The sequence below is a fragment of the Ptychodera flava genome, chromosome 21 (genome assembly GCF_041260155.1).
Source record: "Ptychodera flava strain L36383 chromosome 21, AS_Pfla_20210202, whole genome shotgun sequence".
In the NCBI taxonomy this organism is placed as follows: domain Eukaryota; kingdom Metazoa; phylum Hemichordata; class Enteropneusta; family Ptychoderidae; genus Ptychodera; species Ptychodera flava.
In genome coordinates this window covers 19,129,277-19,153,493 of record NC_091948.1, presented here as the reverse complement: position 1 = coordinate 19,153,493, position 24,217 = coordinate 19,129,277, and the positions used below count along the sequence as shown (strand labels likewise).

The following is a 24,217-nucleotide window of genomic DNA, read 5'->3' as shown; positions in this document are numbered from 1 at the left end:
ACCCCTATTTTAGCTGTAAATATAAACTCGCCCAGTCCTTTATAGTTTGCCGCAAGAGGGCGCTACATGGAAGCTCCAAAAGTCTAAAATTGTCGTCTGCTGTTGACCGAAGCGTGAACTGGTAACAGCTTTGCCTTTTGAAACTTCACTTTCTACGATTTGTGAACTGGGCACCAGGTTGTTCGGAAAACCCTGTCTGCTTATGGCCAACAGCATCCCGAAGCATTCAAAATGATAACCCCGTTTTAAATAGGACGAAGAAATATGATGTGTCTTTCAACGTTCAGTTCCGATGAAGTGCATTCATCCAACCTTGTGCTTTCACACAGCCGAAGGTAAGCAATTTCTCATTCAAAAAATAGTTATGCATTAAATCACATGTAAGCTTAAGCAGTGACTTTTTATCATTTTGTTTTAGCCTTTATATTTTACAAGCTGGCCTAATTGTAGTATGTATCGCCCAGGAAATGAAAAACAAACAAACAAACAAAACAAAACAAAACAAAACAAAAGAACTTTTCTTTTCTTTTCCGAACTTATCCATGAATAGGTCCAGTAGATTCATTGGCTGTTTATAGGAAAACGTTATATTTACATGACTATTAGGCATACACATACTAAAATATCGCTCGATATCTAGCCTATGAATGTAGCCGAAAGTTTTGTACTGACATAGGCTATAGCAAGTGTCAGAAAAATGCCTGGGGCTTGAGCGTGGAAAATGTTTGTTACAAGTTAAAGGATAAGTGCGAAGCTTCCTTCTTAGACTGCAGGTAGTTATGCAGACAATAGATGCTAGCAACTCTGTCAGTGTCCTGGTTATTCAAATGATATGTCTAGTTCATAGTCTCGGCTTTTCCAAAACTATTCACAATGATGGAAATACTTTGATACTAGATTTTTGCATCACATCGGTTGGTCACGTTTTATCATCACACTGGATTTGTTTAGGGCTAAGTCAGCATAGTCTTTGAAAATATGTGAAATTGAGCCAGTGGCAAGTAGTAGGCCTACGGTCTAAAATCACACAAAGTCATATCTTGTGACACTACAAGATCATTCTGTCGCCGAAAAAAATTGATCCCAAAACTGTGCGCAGGATATTGAAATTTCGTGAGACTGTAGGCTTAAGCTTACAGCTCTTAAAACGAACTGAATCCTCGGATGTAAATTTTTCAACACATACGGGATCACAAACCAACACACTCAAAATTGGCCTTATATACTAATGAAATACATAATAGATCGCCTTTTTCATCAAAATTTGTTAGTATGATTAAGTTTACGATATCGTACCATATATCTCTCTGATGGTAAATTGGTTCAAACTCCATTTTAAAATAGAAAACACTTGTAAGTGGCAAAGTGAGACATTGCCAAAATGACTTGTCGTCATAAATATAGCATTTTTGGTAGTTCCAACGTATATGTAGTATTTCATTCTGCTATTTGATGTGAAAAGCTGATAATTGTAAAACTTATGTGGATGTCTTTTTGGCCTTTTCGGGAAGATGCAGGCACAAAGACGCAGACACGACAAACAGAAAAAATCATATACATAAAATACATAAGCCGACATGAACGCACACACATACCTAAACATGCAAGTATACACACATCGGTGCAAAAAATCATACAATCATGCATACAGGCAATGTACAGACTGTAATACAACAGGTACCGGTCTTCGCTCCCGTGTCTGAACAGGTTTACCATACCAAACTGTATGATATGGTTTGCCCTGGTAAAGTCGCCATACATTTTTCCAAAAATTCATCCCGGGTGTATAAGAACCACGAATGAGGCTAGGATATTCTAAGGTAGTACTGGAAGTGAAAGACTTAAAATTTTGCTCAAGTTTTCCTCAATGAAACTCTCAACTATTCTCTTACTGATGTCAAAAATAAAAATCAGGGGTCATCTTGTGAAGTTTGGAACTATAGAAAGAAATTACATAACATCTAACGAGATTTGAAATTCAAAATGACCGCCACCCCTTTGTTAACGAAAACGTTATAGGGGAAAATTTAAAAAAAATTCGAATTTCGAAAAACTATAAGACGATGAAAAGGTTTCTTTCTCCGATGACCTCAAAATGAATCCCACAAGAAAATTTGAACGTCTTAATATCTGTCCCCGAGACGCATGCATTCTGTCTTAACATGATTGTCTTTTCATCCAGTGATCACAAATGAAATTATCTCTATACGCTCTTTTGGTCATCATCCATCCACGTATTCATTCATCTATAGGAAAGAATCAACGAATAAGCCAAATGGTGTGTTCTTGTCATGTTTTATTTCCTTTAACGTAAGTATTTAGCATGCTCACACTGTTAGAAAAGTTTACTGATAACAATATGCTCTGAATATTGAGTGTCTTTGAGTTGACGCCCAAGATGTGTCTCGCTTGCAGAGTATGTAAAGTTTCCGTAGCTGGACACAATTCTCAGTTACAGATATATATCTGTATGTATAGTAAATGTCTAATTTTAAGTTTGTGGCAACTTCAAGCTATGTGGAAATAAAAGGTTATTAAACTGCTGAAGTGGCGCCATGGCGCGGTATAGAACGATTTCTGTGATTGAATGCTTGTTCTACATGTGTGTAGACTAATTATTGACTATGGAAATTAAATTTTATTAAATCGTACGTCTTACGGCATGGCTATTACTGCTTGCTCGATATATCTCTCAGATCCACATATTACAAGTGGCCACACTGCGGCCATGAGACTGTAGTTTTAGTGATACGACAGTGAAGTACCATAAGCTTACGTATTTCACAATATCAAATGATTTGCAGTAATTTTTTTCTTCAGACGTCCGACAATAATCGTTAATGAAAGTTCCCAGGGACTGGCTGATGCATCTTTGAAACACAAAAATTTTGAACTTTTCACCAATGCTTCGAATTAAGAGTTCATTGACGAGAATACCTGATCATGGTTCTTGATATACCTTTAGTCTGATCTTAGAATTGTTCACACAAAATGTATTTTTGTTAAAATTCGACGTTGTCCGGTAATGATTGTTACTGTATGGAGTGACCGTGATACAGACCTAATCTGAAAATGTCTTAAGTAATCCATTCCTGTATTCTGCTCATCGTTCTCTACCGATGTACATTTCCTAAAAATGTCTTCAGTGTAGATGGGAGGATCGAGCTGTAATTACATGAATTCGACACGACAATTTTCCCCTCGAAACCTATGCGAGTTTGTTCAAAAGCGTAAAGTAATAAACTATCATTTCAAAACTGTCATGGAATATTTTATTTGACGTTTTCTACTTATTTGCCGGCGCCAATTTCTGTGAGTTTTAAATGTACAAGCTGAGCAATAGTGAAAAATTCGGTCAGCAGAAACTTATTTACTTGATGAAGCACTTTTCAATAACGGTAGAGAAGAACGCTGTTTCCTGAACAGTGCCAAGCCAGTACCGGATATGTTACATGTATACCCGCGTAAGTTGCTGTGTCGCATGTTACTGGTTGACATGGTGAATCCTATTACTATTAGACCTGGTTACAGAGTAACGATACATAGTGTAAATTGCCCCCCCCCCCTCCGATTTATGTAATCACCATCGTGGTGACCACTTACCATTCGAACATACATCACCATGCTCTGATGCTACACCTTTACAAATATTGTTAAAATTTTACCTTGTACGTCATCAGTGAGAATGGTATATTGCTCTCGATTTGGACTCGGTGATCTGAACTCAATATAATGTTGGCGTCAGTCTGAAGTTGGTGTTATGTCTGTCCGTCACTTCTTCATATTTTTTCTCATTCAAAGGAATCAACCGTTTTGCATACTGTTGTAGGAAAGTATAGCCAGAAACATCTTTTAAAGTACTGTATTGTCAAAATCAGTAGAGTCGATGTTAAAGTAAAGAACTGATTCATAAAATACAACCCAAACTCTTCTGAACATGAAAACGGATCCATATATTGTGTGTTAGCATAAGAAGCTAATTTACGGAGATTGAAAAAGTGTTGCTATGTCCGAGTAGGAGTGCTTCAAAATCATCCGTGCCAGCCCACTAAGGGAACTTGAAAACATGAAACATGTGAACGCAAAATCTTTCGAACACCTCCGCGTTATCGTAGAAGAAAAGGCGAAAGATAGTTCAGTAATAAAACATGAGGAACTGATATTAGCATCGAGGAGCAGAACTTAAGATGCCATGATAGGTGGTCTCAAAGAAAAGTCAGAAACCTGAAAAGTTGAAAGAGCATCAATGACCGCTTCTTCATTGATGACCCTATGTACCGGTATGTCAAGTTAGAATTATGGCAGATCCGTCGATCGAGGGCGCTCTTCCACTCGTCCGAGTATTTATATGCAGTGGCTTTGGAACGCTAGATTTTAGAAATATGTCTTCAAGGCCAGAGCATTAACACGCCTAAAAGAATAAATGAAAGCATACAGAAACTTGTGGAAATTATTAAGAAAGACACACCTGAAGTAAAAAGAGTTTTCATCGCAAAGATGTAAGGATGACAATGAGGAAAAGAGTGGTCGAATTACTTTAAACCCATGGACACAGGAAACTATTACATTGATAGCATTTTCAAAGTATTTCATCGGGACATTTTACAGTAAATCATCCGGTGACCATCATTGTCAAAGTCAACACGACCAGTTTCGGAAGGGTTTATGGGGATATGTTAAATATCTGGAGTCGCGAGAACTCTGCGAGATTACATGCTCCAACACCAAATCAGTATCTTCGGAATAAATTACTGCAGTACGACAGTGTCATTAATAATAGTGTAAATATCCCCCTCTGTGAAAATTTTTCAGAAAGATCAAATAACAAGAGCGAAATTATCTCGATGAGAAAGGGAGTTACCATGCTGTAAGCTTAAACTTTGGAAGATGGATGAGAAACTGGAGGAGGCTCAAAGAGACACAGATTAGAAGAAATTATGACGAATATGTAACGCTACTAAATTCAAGCCCAGACACACCGAAGAAAATCAACTGATCAAACACAAAAATTTGATGGAAGCTTTATGTTCTTAACTTGAAATACCACGTTTAGTTTCCAAAATGTCTTTATTTAGTCGAGTCGTTTTAATCCCAAAAGAGCTGTGAGCATTACGGCCAGTGATTTAAAGTCTGAAACATTTCAAAGAAGCTTGGTTGTCAGGAAGAATGGCCAAAAAGAATTCTAATGGTGGAAAATGTAATTTTTGTGGTCAAGACTGAATCCTTGATCGTGTTTTATGTGAATGCAATAAATTTAAAAGAAACGAGAAAATGCACCTTTCACATTGATGGAGATTAAAATTCCTTTAATAGCATGGAGATAAAAGCACCAGCGACAGTTGGAACTGACGTTGATAACAAAGAAACAGCAGATATTATTTACTGTATCACTTTCTGTAGGATTTGAAATAAAGATCACACTTTAATCCTACGTAAATCAAAACTGAAAAGATAACTTGACTCCTCGGATATGACGTCATACAAAGTTAATGATTGTAAGACTTAATTTTCAAGCTTAGTTAGATTTGAAGGTCAAGGCGGAGTCTCGATATCCTCATTGTATTAAAATTAAGATTTCATTTTCTTACGCTTTACTTTCAACTGAAGACACGAGTTACTGGCTATTTAGATCCCTTCTTCTACAACTGTATAACTGTATGTATTTCATTTGTACATTTTTGCTTTCATACTCACAATAGGCACACCTGCTATCAGAGTTACATTTATTGATAAAATTTATGTTTGAAAAAAAACACCTTAGATTTGGAGGAATCGTAATGTTCTGCTTTACTCTCATCGATTGCAAAAAAACAAACTCCCCGAAAGCAAAAAAAACCAAAAAACAAAAAACATGACGTTACGCTTCAAGTACACTTTATACTCGTTTGACTTGTCAGATAAATTGTTACTCTTTTCTGTGATAACGTAAATTTCATTCCGTTATTTGTATTTTGGTATAGCGGAACTTTTGAAGCCCGGGAAGCAGCGCCCGCTAGTTATGGATCGTCCATTCTGCTTCCTACCATCTCAGTCACGGCTACCCGGTCAGTCATTCGTGCCACGAAAGAAATAAAAAAACGCTCGCTTTTAAACGAAACTATAAGGCACACCAATTATCTGAACGTTTTCCCATCGTATAAACTGTTGATTAACAACTGTGCACCTCTTAAAATCTCTGCCATTGACTGCTCCTTGGCAACAGCAAAAGTAGAGTGAGCACCAAGCATCGGTCCACCAGCATAGCTTTGTAAAATGCTGTTTCATGTTCTCACACAAGTAGAGCAGTACACACGCGGCGAGTATAAATATTCATTGGCTTGCATCATAACCTAAGACGGTTAGATACTTTGATATGGGTATCATAAACAAGTCACCATGCGCGTGTCGGCGTTTTGGCCATGCATTCACACCACTGGATCTACGTATACGCGGCTGTCTCTTATCAACACCGCCACCTGTCACAAGTAACAATAATCTTTTGTTTCTGCTGGAGCAATCTCAGGTATTGACTCACATGAAAACAGCTCAGGTAATATTTGTTATATCTCCCCGTCATTCAAAAGAAAACAACTTCAAAGAACTATATATTTGGCAAATAAACATTTTGTTCGTTGCTGAGTTGGACATGTTGGTATTTGTTAATGCACGGCCCCTCCATTACTGGGGTTCATGGAATGATTCTTACGGCAATCTTCTTCGTGACGCTATATGTCCATCGCTACACGTATCGACAGAGCTCAATTCCACCACATTGCCCAAGTCAAGCCTCCTAAGATTACTGGTGAATTGCCGTTGACGAATTCGTGAAGGGGCGGAGTGCGTTGCCGCCGTAGGATCGCGAAAAAGCGAGTACGGTAGTTCCTCCCGGAAAAGGCGTACACAAACGGATTGACGCAGGAGTTAGCGTAGGCCAGACACAGGGCGAAAGTCCGTATGTGTACAGTGGGATGCGACGTGTCGTTCGTATGGATTTGCCACAAATTGACACCGTGCAGCGGTGCCCAACAGATCGCAAACAAACTAACCATGATCAGAACCATGCGGATTACTTTCCTCCTCCGCTGGCGTTTCCGTGTCTCCTTCGGGTCGTAAGGTACGATACCGTTGGACTGAGTCGACTGTAAAATCCTACGCAGGATCTGATAGTAGCAGCAGCTTATAATCACCAAGGGCACAAGGTAGGACACGACGACCAGGTATGTATAGTAGATGGTATGTCCGGCATCGGTAGGAAACTTAGAAGCGCAAAATTGACCTCCTGAAGAGCCGAACTCCTCTGCTCCGTCAACGACTTTGTGAAATAAAAACGCCGGAAAGTGAAGCGTCAGGGATACTGAAAATGAGATAAAAGAATATGTTGATTATTACGATAATTGGGAATATTAACAGTGGCTTTGCTCAGCTGAGAAATTGCATATTATACATTATTAAAAGCACAGGATTCGCCGCAGTTGATAACGCTCTACAACGGCAGTGCCTGTGATTATGTGTAAAAGGGTAGGAAGAAAACACGCGATTTTTCAAAGTGCTCATGCCGGGATCCATTTACCGGGTGAAGCTGAGCTCTTTTCGGAAACTGAAACGCGGTAACACGCGAGTTCATACTTTGCCGTACAAGCAAGTACAAGCAGCATATATGTATGTGTAGCAGCCTGAGCGTTGTGCAATCCTAGGTTGAAAATTTTGATCAGATATCGAGTAACTGAAATGTCCATCTGTACACTTACGCTTCCCGGGGATCACTTCTTTGATAATTTTCAACATGCAAAATGACAGGATCCCCATCAGAGACGAGGGCTATACAAGGAACACGTTTTCGTGGGCCTGTCACTCAACCGTTTCAATTTTAATTTTAAATTAAACAACACCATATACTGGTCAGCGAAATAACTTATAATAAATGATATGTTTACACGCTCCAAATTACTGAAATACTATAGATTTTAATATTACAGAGTAATATTTCCACCTCGAAGGTATATACTGGTGGAAACAAATTTCTGGCCCAACGGTACCACCTAACCTATAATGAATAATTGAGTTTAAGAATTTAATAGATCATTATTACAGATCAAATGTGCCCGTTTATATTATTAGGGCATACAGTAGGCTAAAAACTGCATAGAAAACCAAATTATCTGAAATAAACAGGAGACAGGTGTACGAGTATTAACACAGAAAGCGAAATGTCAAAATAATAGTGCATCACGGTAAAATGACAAGAAGCTTTTATCACTGGAATAATTGGGGTTAAGTGGATATATCGGACGCAATCAACTCGTTACATATCATCTTGCGCTATTGAATGAATGGCTTCCGTTCTATGCCCGTTTCTTCACGCCTGAGTGCCTATCTTGTCGAATGCAAAGAACATCACTCATTTTTTTTTGCCTTGAAAAGTTCTTAGACGAAACAGATTCGCTTCCGTCCAGTAGTTTTCTCGGCGCCCTGTACACCCACGTGTGTCTTTCTCCTGTTTATTCCACTGGTTACAATAAAGCTACGAGGAAAGCAATTCGAGATGCCTATTTCGGTGCGAGGAGATACAAATGTCTGAAGTATCTGCTTCGTAGATTTGCCTGAAGCTTGGAACTGTTATTGGAGAATTGACATATACATCCGGAATGAGGGAGATATTAATGATCTGTTGTCAAAAAGTTGGATCTCGCTCCTTTGAACATGTAACATTCTATGGCATATCTGGAAGAAAGTTGAGTGTCGGCGATACGCTGTGCCCTAAACCACATTTGAAATTTCGTATTTTGGGATAGGAAAACTTTGGTGGAGCTGTACCTGCGCCCTCTATCGATCGATGTGGTACTCACCTATCCAAATACTGCAGTTGATCATCACGACTCTCCAGGTTGTCCTGGACACAATGGATTTCAACGGATTGGTCAAAACGTAGCAACGGTCCACCGTCAGTGCAGTTAGTGTACCACAAGTCGCTTGCAGAGATGCCTTGATAACATAAAACAAAAGAAACACACAGGGACTGAGTTAAGCTGAGTTACATAACATTTGGAATTCTTGAAGGCAAATTCTTGAAGATATATACTAAAATGTGATTGAAGAACGTTCTTCAAAACGATTTCATAACAATAAAGTGACTAAAACAACTCTTCAATAGGCTAGCGACGTTAAAGATGAAAGAATTATTTATCCCATATTTCAAGACATACCAAAGAACCACACCAATCACCGCCGTTTACCGGTTCCATATTTGTTTTACATCAGTATTAAGGTGTGTGTTATTATTGAACCTCCTATGAAATTCATCTGTTAAAGGAAATCATGGGACGACACAACATGGACAAATGTACATTCACTGACGTCACACGCATGAGATTTCACCAAGATCATCAGTAGGTACGACTACCGTCTGATGGTTTGATTCTGAAGAGCGTAACGTTAGTTTCCAGGTAGCAAACACTGTACATGTACGAATCACCAATTCAAGATAATATATGAGAATTCTTTTTTTTTCCATAAACAGGAATTTGTTGATGACCTTGGTGTGGTCATTAATGGCCATATGTGAAGTCATTAATGTAATCGTTAAAAGAGATAAAATGTAATGGAACGAGATCCAAGATATGCGATAACCAGCGAGGACTTATGGCGATGCCCACTCGCTCTGCATGGTACAGGAGAAATCAACGTACCTGGCATGAAAATTACAGGAGACAGTCACTGTTTCTTTAGTTACATTTACAGTGACATATTTCGAGGTCAAAGGTAACATGAAAAGATGTGTAAGATAGTAAATTATAGGGAGCCTGGATCTAGCCTTTAAACTGACAGGTTTCCATGACAACGGAAGAAAGTCATTTCATAATTGACTCGCAAGTCTTGCACATTCAAATTAGGTAATTGAAAATCACACACCGTCGCCACTGGGTGACTCAATCTTCTGGCTGTTTTTTTCCATTAATACGTGAAAATGTTAGGTTTACAGGTTTTGTCCCATTATGATGATGAACCTAGTACTATTACATTACACACCAAGGTATGGTTCGAGCAAAGCACTGGAGCAGTTAATGTTGCGTTTCAGCGTCATGTAGAGCGCATGCGTTTTCAGACAAACACTCTCGACATCTAGCCTAGTCTGGTTTTTCACACAGAAGCAGACTTTGAACAAATTGCACAAAACCAAACAAAACACACATATTACGCGATCAAGACGAGGACGTTTGCAAAGCAGAATATGGTTTCGGCGTACTTTAACTTTAAGTCATTGACGAAAGCTTTCTGCGTACTTTAGTTTCACTTTGAGTCACTGACAAAAGGTAATAGTTCGCTTTTGCATTCCTTTGGTGCACTCGGGTTTTAAAACCATACCCTGCAAAAGAAACTCAAAACGGACATGTTTGTAATCTACAAACACAGATGGGCTGTGTCTGTTTGTCGATATCGATGCCATGCGGCAGTTTCGATGGTAAATGTCAAAACACTTGGAAGCAAAACAAACGAAAACATTTACAAAACTTGCATACACATGTTTTCTTAGTTTGCAGGTCACATTTCTACAAGACGTCATCCTCTGACATTAAAAATGATATGGAGAGGTGAACACACGAGCGCGCGTGGGCGTAATAATATGAAGTATAGCGGAAAGAATAGCGATAGGGAATCACTCGATCAGAAATGCATTATCTCGGTTGCTTGGTACGTGTAAGGCTCCCACTGAACTGACCTGACCCGACCCCCGTGCTCATCGCGTATGTTGGAGGAATTACGGTGTTTGGTTTTGCAAAATATCGCGGCATCTCAACCGCACCTGGGGCATTTCGCATTGATGCAGATTGCATGCGGACACGTGGAGGCGCATTAATATATTATAATAACAGTAGTCAGCCCTGACAGAATCCTAAATGATCCAATTAATCTGGCCGGTGATTTATGAACAGCACTAACGACCTTTTAATTTGGCATCGGAATGTTATAAAGAGTGATGGTTTTTCAGAAGTCATCAGTCATCGTATCAATCCATCATCACTGCGCATGACATTGAATAAGTTGAATTCTGTGACTCAACTCGTAAAACGAAGTTTCCATATGGTTGAATCCTTTATCACGTTCGCGTTTTTTATCTTAACGACATTGATGACAAATTAGTACATCATGATATCACTCTTATCATACACACATAGCCGTAGGCCTTTAGGTAGAATTCGCCTCGAGGACAGATATTCGGACTCTCATCACATTTGTCCAATGTTTTTTCTAATCTCCTGCTTGAGGGGGCTCATTTTTAATGAAATGAGTAAAGTTTCCAACGTTTCAATTTTTTGAAAATCGAAAATTTATTTTACCTTATAGTGTTAACACAGGGGTGGCGGCCATTTGTATTCGAAATATTCGGTGATTTGTTTCTCCGGTGTCAACATTTTTGCACGGTGACCGCTGAATTGAAGCTTACATGACAAAAGTTTGAGCAAAAGTTTATCTTTCAATTTCGATGCGCACATTACCTTAAGTTACAAATGAACTTTTTATGCATAGGTTAGCGTAATTATCGTGTTGTACATCCTGAATGGCTGCTGTCGTAGTCGTTATTTGTCAAAAATATATAGGTATCTGGAGAAGATGTACCATCCCTCTCTCGTCTTCATTCGAAAAATGATATTTTACATCATCTGTGTTTGGTGTAAAGTAAAACTTTTCCACTCCAGCGCATTAGCGTTCACAACACCCATGAAATTGTCTCACTTTCACAGGGGGATCAAAAATCGAATGCTGTCGACGCATTCGCACGATTTCTGTAACTTGCATCATGAAACTGAACACAGATACTTACGACAAGCTTGAAGCGTAAGACGGTCTGCTGCTGGGTAAAACGGAAGCTTGAATTATGTCAGATCATAAAAGGGAAAATGCGACTGGTTGGGGGGCTACTTTTCACTGTGAAACGATCATCGGCAGAGCTACTATAAAATCGAAGTAATTACATTTCCGACGCAGTTGAAGATAATAAAAACTGACACAGTAGCAGAAATTCTGTTCAGGGGCTACATTTTTAATGAAAACTTTAGTCAGAGATTAAAATTGCCCGCGTTTAAAGTGACAGCGTACGACGATGTTTCACAAATGACCGAGCGACATATATCAAGTTGAGGTAAAGTCCCATGGCCCATAGCGACCTCCAGCGGCCGACCCGACAGCGCTGGTCGCTTTTGCAATCAGGGTTCAGATGCACGTGATATGAATACAGGTGTGTTGTGGGAACGTGGAACATCGCATGCGTAAGAAAGTTTACATTGGCAAACCTACATGTACTGTATCAGGGGCATTGTGTTTTTAGAGGTTTCCTGGTATTTTGACATTAGAATATATAGACTCTTCCACATACTAACAGTCTTTGCTATACTGTAGCTTGTACTACAGTGATGGCAGAACTGTGTTTAATGTGTGGCGCCTTTTTGAGATTTAACGTGCGAAATAGACGTCGGTCGTCTCGTTGTTGGGAAAACAATCCTAAGCCGTACCAAAGAAGCTTGCATAGTTATAAAAAAAATTATAAAAAATCAAGCTATAGCTTGATTTTTTCCCCCAGATCGAAACATCAACGGATCGATGTTCCAAGTTTTCATCAAAAAATGTCTGCACGTATTGTGCACCTGCAAAACATCCACAATATCCTGTTTGCTTTTAAACCGCAGCATCTCTCCGTGACAGGAATCGCAGTTAATCGGACAGATGTTTGCCATCAACAGGCGTGCGCTTAAAAGGTTGCATTACAGGGTTCTGTACCTTGGTAAAGTATGATAAACAAGCATTCATTTTTATGGAAGTAGGGTTTTAACAGCGGTGAGATGAGAAGCGTGTTTTAACTTGGAATTAGCCGTGACCCCTGGGACAAGGTTTCATCACGTATGTGAATCCGATCCGTCGTTACTATAAGGGAAATAAATCCAGCCAAAAAAGGCAATTTTAACAGCTTATGCAGTATATGCAGCGATTTCTCTCGACATAAAACAACAATAGCCGAGAAAAAACGAGCCCAAACAACACATAACACAAAAAGTCTATTACAGCTCATCTAATAAATCATCTAAGAGGACAGAGAGAATAAATGTATACAGGTAGATTACATCGTTTATCCTGAATATCAAATACACCAGCGCCATTTACAACGAAGCTTTTCCAGAACTCGTTCTGACATTACACGTTTGCCATGTTACATGATCAACATGTGAGATGGCTTTCTACATCAGAAAGACGACCATTTTGAATTAGGTAATTTGCGCCTCGAAAGTGAAAGACTGGAACATTTGCTCACACTTTCCTCAATGAAACTTTCGACCATTCTCTTACCAAAGCAAGAATTCGAATCAAAATCGGGGGTCAGAGTGCAAACTTTGGTACTAGAAAGAAAATTACCTATTCCCGATAGCGGAAATTCAAAATGGCCGCCATCCCTGTGTTAACTCCATGAGGAAAAACAAAATTTTCGATTTTCGAAAAACCAAGACGGTAAAAAAATTTCGATTTTCGAAAAACTAAGACGGTAAAAACTTTTCTTTCATTACGAGCTTTAAAATGAATACCCATAAGTGGTAAGTCAGAAGATCATTGATAAAATTTGCTAGCCCGAATTTCTGTCTCCGAGGCGAGTTCTACCTTAATCGGCTGACGCTTCCAAAACATGGAGGTTTTCGCTTCTGTTGGCAGCAAATTTGAATAACTTCTAAAAAATCGATTTCGTCCTTCCCCTGTACAAGCAGTCTTTCCAGGCGAAACTTGCAAGATCAAATATCTTGCAAACTCTGCCTACGATATTCGTTCGAGTTTGTAGATCATTTCTATGATGCGACAATATCCGGCTGGTGATTTAGCCTTACCTTAATTCTTCTGAGAGTCTTTAACAAATCTAAGACATACTTCTCGAGTTATTACGTTGTCGATTATTATTGCTAATGTCGACCAGACACATCGCAGCGTTTGTACAAGGGAATGCAAAACCGATTATTTTAGAGGTCATTCAAATTTCTTTTTTACATATCCTTATGTGAACTGCGATGACAATATGCAAATCACAGCACTAGCAAATATCGAGGTAGGCTTTCTAGAAATAAGGGGCTACGAACTAAGTCGTCTACAGAGAATTTACCGTTTGATAGAGCTCAATATTTGCTCCGGAACCTTATGGGTAAACAGTACAAGTTGCACTGTTTAGTATAATGTTCAAACGTTGAAATCTACGGGTAAGAGTCCAATTGTACAATGCCTCGTTGAATACAACACCAAAAGATTTCGCTTATTACTCAGCTGCAGGCTTGAACTATGCAACTGTAGACTTCATGTAATTTTCTATCGTTGTTAAACGTTTTGCCTCTATCGAAAGTGCACAATACCGTGTAAATACATAGATAGGAACATCGCGATTGCAACAGATCCTCTGAAAACAAGGAAGACAGGAAAACTGGATTTTTTAATTTAAAGAAATAAAACTGGGAGAAACTGTACCTATACATCGGCACTGAAACTGTGATTATCAGAAGATTCCATACTTTAGAGCATAAGTTTGATACCGAAGAAGGAGACAGCTGCTCTTATGATCGACTTTAAATGAAAACAATCCTGCATCATACATTACAATCAATATTAAGGTTAAAGGTCATAGAAAGGAGCCGTCCTTGCGGGACCTATAGTCGGACGTTACTATGCAAATCAGGTGTTAACGAAAGCTCCAAGTAAAATCATCATAAATGACAGTGTAAGTGCACATGTGTAGCAATATACATGTTATAAGGAATCCCCATTCCGGTGTAACCACGTTAATGACGGTATTCATTTTAAATCCCGATTCCTTACATTTATATCGTCGTACCTGGGCCAACGGATTCAATGTGGAATGTTTACACTTTCTTAATTCTAATTGACGTTCAATTAAGAAAGGCCTTAGTTTCGTGACAGTACAGAACGACTTACTTAATTTATGACCCCGAGAGAAAAAACTACCTTATGTAAGTTTTCATAATGCTTCCATAGTTACTATAACAAAATTAACTTTCTGTTACTCAACTAGCGTACGTGTTGTCATCGTGGCGAGAGGGCTTTGCAGAAATGTCCTTATTTGTTTTTGCGATTTGAGTTCGCTCAGCAAGAGCCATACAAGGGTTTAAGTGGTTCTAAAAAGGCAGCCTAATTGACGACATAAGCACGTGCCACTGTCGTGTCAGTGGAATCAACGGAAATGAAAAGACTACAGGGGGTAGGGAAGGCCTGTGGGTCGAACAGACGGATAGGAGAGTTTACTTCCTTAAAATGGTTGCTGTACCCATTTTACGCCAGCAGCGGAGAAGATACAAGAAACAGGCTCTAAATTATCGCCGTTTTACCAAATGCAGTGTGCTCGAAGTTAACTGAACGGTTGGCTGGTAGGGGGTTTTGGATAAAATGCATCTTGGATGATATTTTGCGATGATGTTGCCTCAAAGGACAGTGCAGACGCTGAGGCAACAAAACGCCGGGGGCTTTAAAAGGATAACGACGAAAAGATCAATTATCTTGTCATAGGGATTCGTGTAGACAGGATGAACCGCCGCAGATGGGCTGTAGACAATAAATTCATCACATACAAAGCTGTTGGAAATAAGGACTGATTTAAATGTCTTTTCTGCGATTAAACTGTAGAGAAGACAATTTTCTACCAAATTAAGTTTTCGTAAATGACTTGGGTTTTTGCAACTCTTCCATAGCTCGAACGATGGCATGAAGCTTTCACGAACATTAAACATTGTCCACCTTGGTAATGCAGCGAATTGAGTACATCGCAGACATGGCGTGTTCATTAATCTCGGCGACTCTACAAATGAATGACCAGCTGTTTGTTTTTTTTTTTCCCCCCGAATGAAGTTTTACGGCCTAAAATCTTGTGCCGCAATTCCATTAGGAAATCACCCACGCATAATTCTGTTAAAGTGCGACATAGGAAGTCTATCATGTCTCTACACACTTCATTCCAGCATGGAAGTTGGTCGCTACGCCTGACAGACAGCTGCAAATAACAATTGCGTTACAGGTAAACGTATTGTATGCATATTAATCATTGATGCATCTGATGAATTGGAAACAACAGTGCTAAGATTTAAAAAGCTTCACTCTACCGATCAATTAAGGTATTAGTATGCCATTTCTTCTTTGCGCGACTATGTGTGTGCACATGTACACACGGGCAGACAAATACGATAGACAGGCACATGTGTATTTTATTTTTTGGTTTTGTTTCAGTCAAAGAGCTAACGAATAAATGTGCTTGTTCAGTTTGCATCGTCTCTGCCTGTCACCTAATTTCCCACCTAGCTATCACATTCAAAGGATAAAAACCATAAAGAAAGATAGATAGAGTGGCAACGGGTATTGTTTAAGGCGTGAAGCGGTTATGTAACCCATCCATGTTCGCCTCGCCTCAGGTTGCTCTCGCCTCGCTTTTCCGAAGAGTGCCGACCATGAATCCTTCGGTAGTTTTCGGATTTTCGCCAATTGTTAAGCGAAAGTATGTTCGGCAAAGTTTGTGTTGTTGTTGTCGTGTGGTGCTGAGCAGAATTGACGTGCTGGCGAAAACGAGAGTGTTTTGAGCTTCAGGAAAACGAGTTTTACCGTTTTAAAAATTCCTCTCATATTTTTATGAATATATAATGAGTGTGTTTGAACCAAATTTGAAAGTCTTTTATCGATACTGTCTGGTTTTACTCAATGGTTTACGGTCAGTCGTACCCTCTTTTACACGTGCGTCAAGGAAGGACATGTTTATGAAACTGCTGCCGTGTTATGTTTTGATTGGCGTGAAGCAGTGTTTCTGGCCTGAGAGCTCACAAAGTAACTATGGTTGCTACGCAACTGGCAGTACGATGCCATCTCGTCGTATTTTTCGCATAATCTCGTGTAATCATCAACCACAAACAAAGCCTCCAAAAAGTTTAACACCTTTGGAGCTCATTTTAATATGAAAAGCCAATAGTCTACCGAGACGACCATGGAACAAAAGGCATGCAAGTGTTGCTACTCTGTCTATAATACTCTGTGATAAAAACGCACAGAAATGCAAATATCATAAAATACTTTGGTTATACAAAAATGACGAATGAAATGGTCGCTTTGAAACATCCGCTTATATGAGTTACTGTGTTTTGCAGGGCAATAGGACATTCGATTATGAGATACATTTAAACGCCGTCACGAAGTATCGCCCTGCAGTAACAGTGGGTTCTGAGACAAATTTAATAATGAGCATGTATACATACTCAGAAACTGCAGAATTACACTCATTGTTGAGACTTTATTCAATTAGAAATCCGTGTTTACATCCTATAACAAGACATGCGCCTTGTTAAGGTATTACAATGATCTGTGGTGACATCTACAGGTATAATATGAACAAAATCATAATGACGGTCGATGACTTGGTTTGATTGTGCAAACGCTCGTATTAACTTTCGTTACGGCAATGTAATAGTCACATTCTTAAAAAAGGATATTGTGAATTGCATAGAAGACTATATTCAGCACTTTTATATAGGTTTGATAACATGCGCTCTCATGTGTTGAAACAAGTAGTGGGCTTACAGCATGTTGATATGGTGTCGCCTGACTGAGGCGGGAGGAGTTTTCGCCGACTTGGCACATCGAATGTTTACTTATCCCAAAGATTTATACTGGGAAGTAGTCACCCACGTCGCTGTTCTGTAATATAGTTGACGCTGACAACAACAGTACAAATTAGGGTTTTTCAGTGCATGGATACCCAGAACCCTAAGCAAGTCCCAAATGAAAGCTTGCTTCGTTACGGCGCTGGTCCACGGCTTGTATGGGCTCATTTTGAAGCTCTTGGAAAAAGTAAACTTTTCACAGTCGTATTTTTTTTCGAAAAATCGAAAAACTAATTTTTCCTCACAGTGTTAACATGGGGAATGCTGATATTTTGAGTTTCGAGTGTTACATACGTAATTTGTTTCTCCAGTATCAAAATTTGCACTGTAATCCCCCTTGGGTTTGAAAGAGAATGGTTGAAAGTTTCCTGGAGGAAACATCTCTCCCTAATTTCAATACGAGAAGAGAAATAATGCGTTATAGATAGTTCATGATCGCGTCAGTTTTCAGTTCAGTGATTGTTGGATTAACTATTTCTTATATTATATGGTAGTGCAAATTTTGCGAATCAGTGAAACTGATCATTTCTTCGGTCATCGCATAAGACTTATTTGATCGTTCGGTAGTGACGGCGAAAGTCTTAGTATGTCAACCCTAGGGAAGAATTATTCCACCTGTAAAAAAGTCGATTAAATTCCTCTGTTAGAAATCGAACGATGGTTTTCAAAAAGGCAGAGTCCAAGAAGTAATACTGCCACTGTACTGGTATAGTAGTTGTTCCAAAGAAGTGTCAGAAAGATAAACGAATTAAGATGATATGCATCCTGAGAATGAATGATTTAACCTGTTCACCCCCGATTTACTGTATACAGGTCCACATTCACTTCGATAACAAAGAGTTTGGGGCTAAACCATTGGTGGTGAAAGGGTAAAACCCGGCGAAAACGAGGACACGAGAAAACGATTATCCGCAAACGAGGATAATAAACATAATATTTTAAGGCCGCTGGGCTATTAACCTTTGAAAGTTAACATCGTGAATGAATATTTCATGGCTTGCGTACGTTCTGTACAGAAAGATTGGCCATTAGGTGCCCATACTTTGATCATGAACTAAGAAAACTCAACTCCCATTGTCTTTCATAACCAAGAATAAAAATCGGGGTCACCATGCATAGTTTTAGACAAGAGAAACAAATTACCTCAAAGTTACGGATACCTGAAATTCAAAATGGCCGCTGCATTCCGTGATTATAGTCATAGATAAGTAAATAGTATATTTTCATAACAACAGGATCGCAAAATAACCATTTTCCACTCGCAAGTTTCAACATGAGTTAAGCAATTTGTAGACCGGTAGAGAATTGTGTAAATTTGAGAATCCAAAATGTCTGTTCCTTAGATGATTTGTGCCTTGAATTTATGTCAACCGAAAGTACATAAACTTATTTTAATATTTACTAGAATACTTGTAAATAACATGCAAGATTTGACTCGAATCAATGATGAAATAAAAGTGGAACTATATGTATCATACAAATAGGGCTAGTGGGAGCCGTGTATATGTAGGTCTTTAACATTACTTCCGTCGACTAATCTAATTCAATACCTCGCTACGAAAACTTACAAGTCCAAGTGTAGAACGATCTAATTAATTAGCCCGGGTGACTTTGTCAAGATTCCTTCGCCTGGCTGTCTTATATGGCTCACAGTTCACAGACACAAATTTCACATGTGAAAAAAAACCCCAAAACAGGACAAACCATTTCGTACATCTTCCCCTACAGGCTACCGTCTTTAGCTGAGCGATCCAGTTACGCTTTCTGCCCTGAGGGTGGATCGGGAATTGTCGCCGTCTATTTGGAAGAAAGTTCGAGGGCAAATATCTTCTCATTAAATTGCATCGACTTAGATCGTAAAATGTTGAGCCGCTAGCACATCCAGCGTTTAATCATGCACTGCATTCAAAGGACTCGCCGAAAATTATGCCATATGCTAATTGACCATGTAACATCAAACTGAGTGATATAACCACCTTTGATTGTTTGTGCCTCCATTCTCTTGTTTAAAATAAATCCAGAGTTCTCTCCGTGTTCTTGTATACCCCTGTCGCATCGACTTGTTGAAGTCCTCCCAGTCGTGAAAAATACCCTTAACATCAATGTTACTCTGTAATACATTTATTTTTACAAAAGATTTCATATATCGGGGATTACCATACCCTTTTACTTCAGAGCAGGAAAAAACTTGAGATGGGAGTCAAAAGCCTTTCAGTCAGCAGGTAAGGCATTTTACGAACGCGGAGTGAATCCCAGGGGACGAGAAACACGAGAAAACAATTATCCACAAACGAGGATGGTGTACCGAAGATTTTAAGGCGACTTGGCTATTAACCTTGGAAAGCTAACATTGTCAATGAATTTTTCATGGCTTGTGTACGTTCCGAACAGAAAGATTGGACATTGGTATATTTTCGGGGGTGCTAAATTGACTCAGCTCTCTGATGAGGTAACCCACGAAGAGACACAGAAATCTGTTATAACCAATTAATTATTTATAACTTATTATCCCGTTCTGCACCTTCGAAAATCAGCATCGGCGTTCAGATCGTACAGATGGTATATCTTAAGCGGACTACATGTGAGAAACGCCATGATTACAAGCTATTTTCAGTGATGACATGCACCAAATCGTGAATATTCAAACAAGAAATCGTTGGGTAGCGGTGTACGTGAAGGAAGTTACTGAACGATTATCATGCTTTACATGGGTATCCTCTCCCTCGCTCTCTACACGTAGGCCTATACTACATATACATCAAGGTCAAAGTCACTGTTTCATGTCCATTTTTCAAAGAATTTCAATGATTCTTTACTTTTGTAATACATCCTATGTAACTTTGTTATGGTTTCTTAACATTTCTGTACCGAAACATCACAGAATTTACGCCTTCAACGAGTATCTATCTATCTATCTATCTATCTATCTATCTATCTATCTATCTATCTATCTATCTATCTATCTATCTATCTATCTATCTATCTATCTATCTATCTATCTATCTATCTATCTATCTATCTATCTATCTATCACTTTATCGGCGAAGATATCCGTAATATTATATATATATATATATATATATATATATATATATATATATATATATATATATATATATATATACATATATATGATAGTTATATAGATGTGTGCTTGTAAACACACCTATGTGTCCATAGGCATGTACACATAAGCGTATTTGGTACATGCGTACAGACATTAAATGAAGCGTTGATGAAGCAGTGCTCAAAGCTAAGGAATCCATTACTTTGAATTTAATTTTCCGATGTTCTTTTGGTCTGATCCAATCTGATTGGAATCCGATGTAGAGATGGGTCGGTCTTTACGCTATCGTATTACGGGCTTTATTTTTCTTCAGTCCTTCCAGCTGCACATCGGATTTTAATCAAATCGGGTATGATCCATATTACCTGGTAATATCCTGAAAAAATATCGAATCAAACTTTCGTTGGACACGAGACAAGTAAATCATCGCCACGGGCTTGAGAAGGTGAGAAATACAGCGCGATGATGTAAATAATAAGAAGAAAATCACACCTTGCAAGTCTGATAAAAATCTTGGGCTGCCCAAAATCTGCAGGAATTCTGGCAACACCTTGCAAGTCCGATAAAAATCTTGGGCTGCCCAAAATCTGCAGGAATTCTGGCAATTTGAAATGGAGATCTCATCGACAACTGACTTAATTTGCATAGCAATGAGAAATTTTAATTACTGATATGCGGTACGATACAGCACTGCCTCAATACGTGCAGTATACGTAGCCGAGAGCTGATGGAAATCAGATCCTTGCCTTGAGTGATATATTTTTCTTCTGCGTGAAAACATAGACTCGTATTAAGGCGGTAATCACTATAATATTACATGCCTCTTGAGAGCAGTCCCTTACTATACAAGGTAAACAACGACCATTTTTACTATCACGTTTGGCGTTATTGAGCGAATATCGTTGAGACTGCATTAGAATTAGCCAAATTGTAATCAAACTGACAGACGGACATATAATAATAACCTTAGGGCATGAAGAGATAGTAGTTTTAAAATTTCATCATCATACGTGAATTGGCTAGAAATCACGGCGGCGGCTAATGGCGCTGTCAACGCCTTGAATGCATGCACTGCTATACGCTGTTGAATTCCACCCTTTGTTCAGGCATCGAACGAAAATATGAGGCCATCGATAGAGCTCTTCAAAGATGATTGTATATTTCATTTTCGCTCTTTAACCGCTTTGCGAAATTATTTCGCAAGTTGATGACTATAGCTTTGCGAAATCGATCAATTGGAAGAAGTGCGTGATGCTGGAGTTTTATCGGCCCGTAACAACAGACAGCAGGCCTTTCGCGTGCTTCATCGGACCAAGAAATATGTGTGCGTGTCTCTAATCAAACCAATATACTCATCTTTTTGCCCACAAGGCGGCACATCATAAAACGATCGTTGATCGTATAAAGTGTCACAGGAATATACGTACAGATGGAGCATCGAATAGTACAATAGATTCAACGACGGGGTCTTTAAGTTAACGAGGCAATAAACCACCGATATTAATTTTGATTTTGGGGAAATTTTCAGTAGATGACACTGAAAGTATCACTTATGTATTCGAAATATGGAAGTATACAATTGATGAAGGTAGGGTTAATTGTAAATGCAATTCTAAATCAGAAACCTATTTGAGTGTGATTTTCACTGGAAGATCCATTGAACCCTTAAATCAATGTTTCCTTCAGTTTGTTTTGTCTCTTAAATAACCAAAGCTTACGTGAAATGAATTGGCGTGACGTCCACGCACCAAGTCAAATAGGGACGATTTCCCAATTATCTCCGGCAAACAACACAACCGTCCAAATCAGATTTCACAGCTCGCTTGCATCGGTGGAAAGCGTATCTATTGCGCGAGGCACTGTCTGTCGCATCGGAAAGCCCCGGGAAGTGACATCCGGGTCGCGTTGTTCACCATGCCTTTTACGCCCACCGAGCTGTAGACAAGAGATTGCCCTGAGATAATCGTGACATCAAGCGGTATGCTTTATCAAACCCGATCACGTTGCAGTGGGGCCTCCTTGTGTACCAATCACCAATCGCAATAATACTTAAGTCACAGGCTTTAATTATGGAGAAATAGTATTCGTCGGTATTTATCGTTGTTAGATTTTTAAAAATTAACATGCGGCAATGCCTAATATTTTGAGCGGCTGTCAGTATGTATCTGGTTGTTTTCTTCGTAATGATATTCCATTCTATTACAAGCGGGGAACTACATCTTCAACTTTGTTTGAGCGCCAAAAAAAAACAAAAAACAAAACAAAACAAACAACAAAAATCCCTCATAATAACTGTGATTTGGGTATTTCTATGTGATGAATGATGACTAGACTGGTCTAAAGCTAATTATTGTATGAATCCATCTATGTTTTAGCGAGTGAGTAGTTTTCAATCCAAGTAGCACACTGGAAGAAGTAAATTCAATTACACATAGTCTGAGTGGACACGTCGGGAACTTGATTCGATTTGAGTATAGCGCTAATGAAGCAGTCGGCGAAGTGGATGTGCTGGAAGGCGGAGAACTACCGTAGATGGTGCCCGGTATTCCTGCACGCAAGAGATCACTGGCACCCGAGATGGCTGTAGATTTGTCGGAAAGCTATTAGCTAGACCGATAGCATTCCATAACAGGGAAGATTGTGGATTCACTTGTCTCCACTCGAGGTATTCGGCCTATTCTTGATGTGTAACGTAAAACATGCGAGTTCTATTAAAATAGAATTGAATATGTTTATGTAGAATGTCACAGGAAAAGGACTATCATATGACATCATCGGCTTGACGGTTCGTGAAAATCTAAGCCCCTTTTGCCAATTTTGATGTTAAATAGCCGAGTAGGAAATGACGCTAGCAAGCTTTGCACACGCTCATTAAAGTCTGTACTTGTCGCGTTCGCCGAACCAGCTTAATTGAGGGACTTGTTCTCGTATTTCGACACCGTAATGAAATTGTGAAACAACATTGTACTCATCGGTCTTCCATCACGATAACAGGAGGCTCTCCTAGCTCGCAAGATGCAAAGTCAACTCCGGGACAAAAAAAAAAAAACAAAAAAAAAAACTCCAAATCTACGACGCGAGTCTGCGCACAAACCGGAATGGCAAGATTGTTCGAATCTGTTTGAGTGTGCCGTCAATGGAACCGCCTGATGTGAGCGTTGAAAACAGCGACCGGGTAATATGTAAGCGGAAGCTTTGGAGCTACAGACTGGACCAGAAAATGGGTTTTAGCTCTTCATTTTGCAGATTGATGGAAGCCCTCGTATTCTTTCTAGCTTCTGTAAAGAGATTGGTTTCGAAAAATATGTACAAGCTCGATACAAATAAGACTTATGTTAAAACTACTGGCTATTACCATGGCAACTGGCATCATTGAAAATTCGAGTATTTGATCGGGTAATGGCTATTTTCTCTGAAAACTAAACAAAACGTTCTTAATGATATCGTAACTCATAATTTATTTTTTAATAATTTATAACAGAGTCGGTTGACACGG

The 24,217-nt window shown here is 39.1% G+C and overlaps 1 protein-coding gene across 1 annotated transcript in view; it reads right to left on the bottom strand.

Annotated features, from left to right (window-relative positions):
* Positions 1-5,274: 5,274 nt before the first annotated feature.
* LOC139121629 (G-protein coupled receptor 54-like) overlaps positions 5,275-24,217 on the bottom strand; it is a 33,530-nt gene continuing 14,587 nt past the window's right edge. Inside the window, exons 2-3 of the mRNA XM_070686682.1 lie at positions 8,826-8,961; positions 5,275-7,333 (exon numbers count right to left, since the gene is read on the bottom strand). Coding sequence (XP_070542783.1) covers positions 6,738-7,333; positions 8,826-8,961 — 732 coding nt within the window. The 3' untranslated portion in view covers positions 5,275-6,737. The remainder of the gene's footprint in view (positions 7,334-8,825; positions 8,962-24,217) is intronic.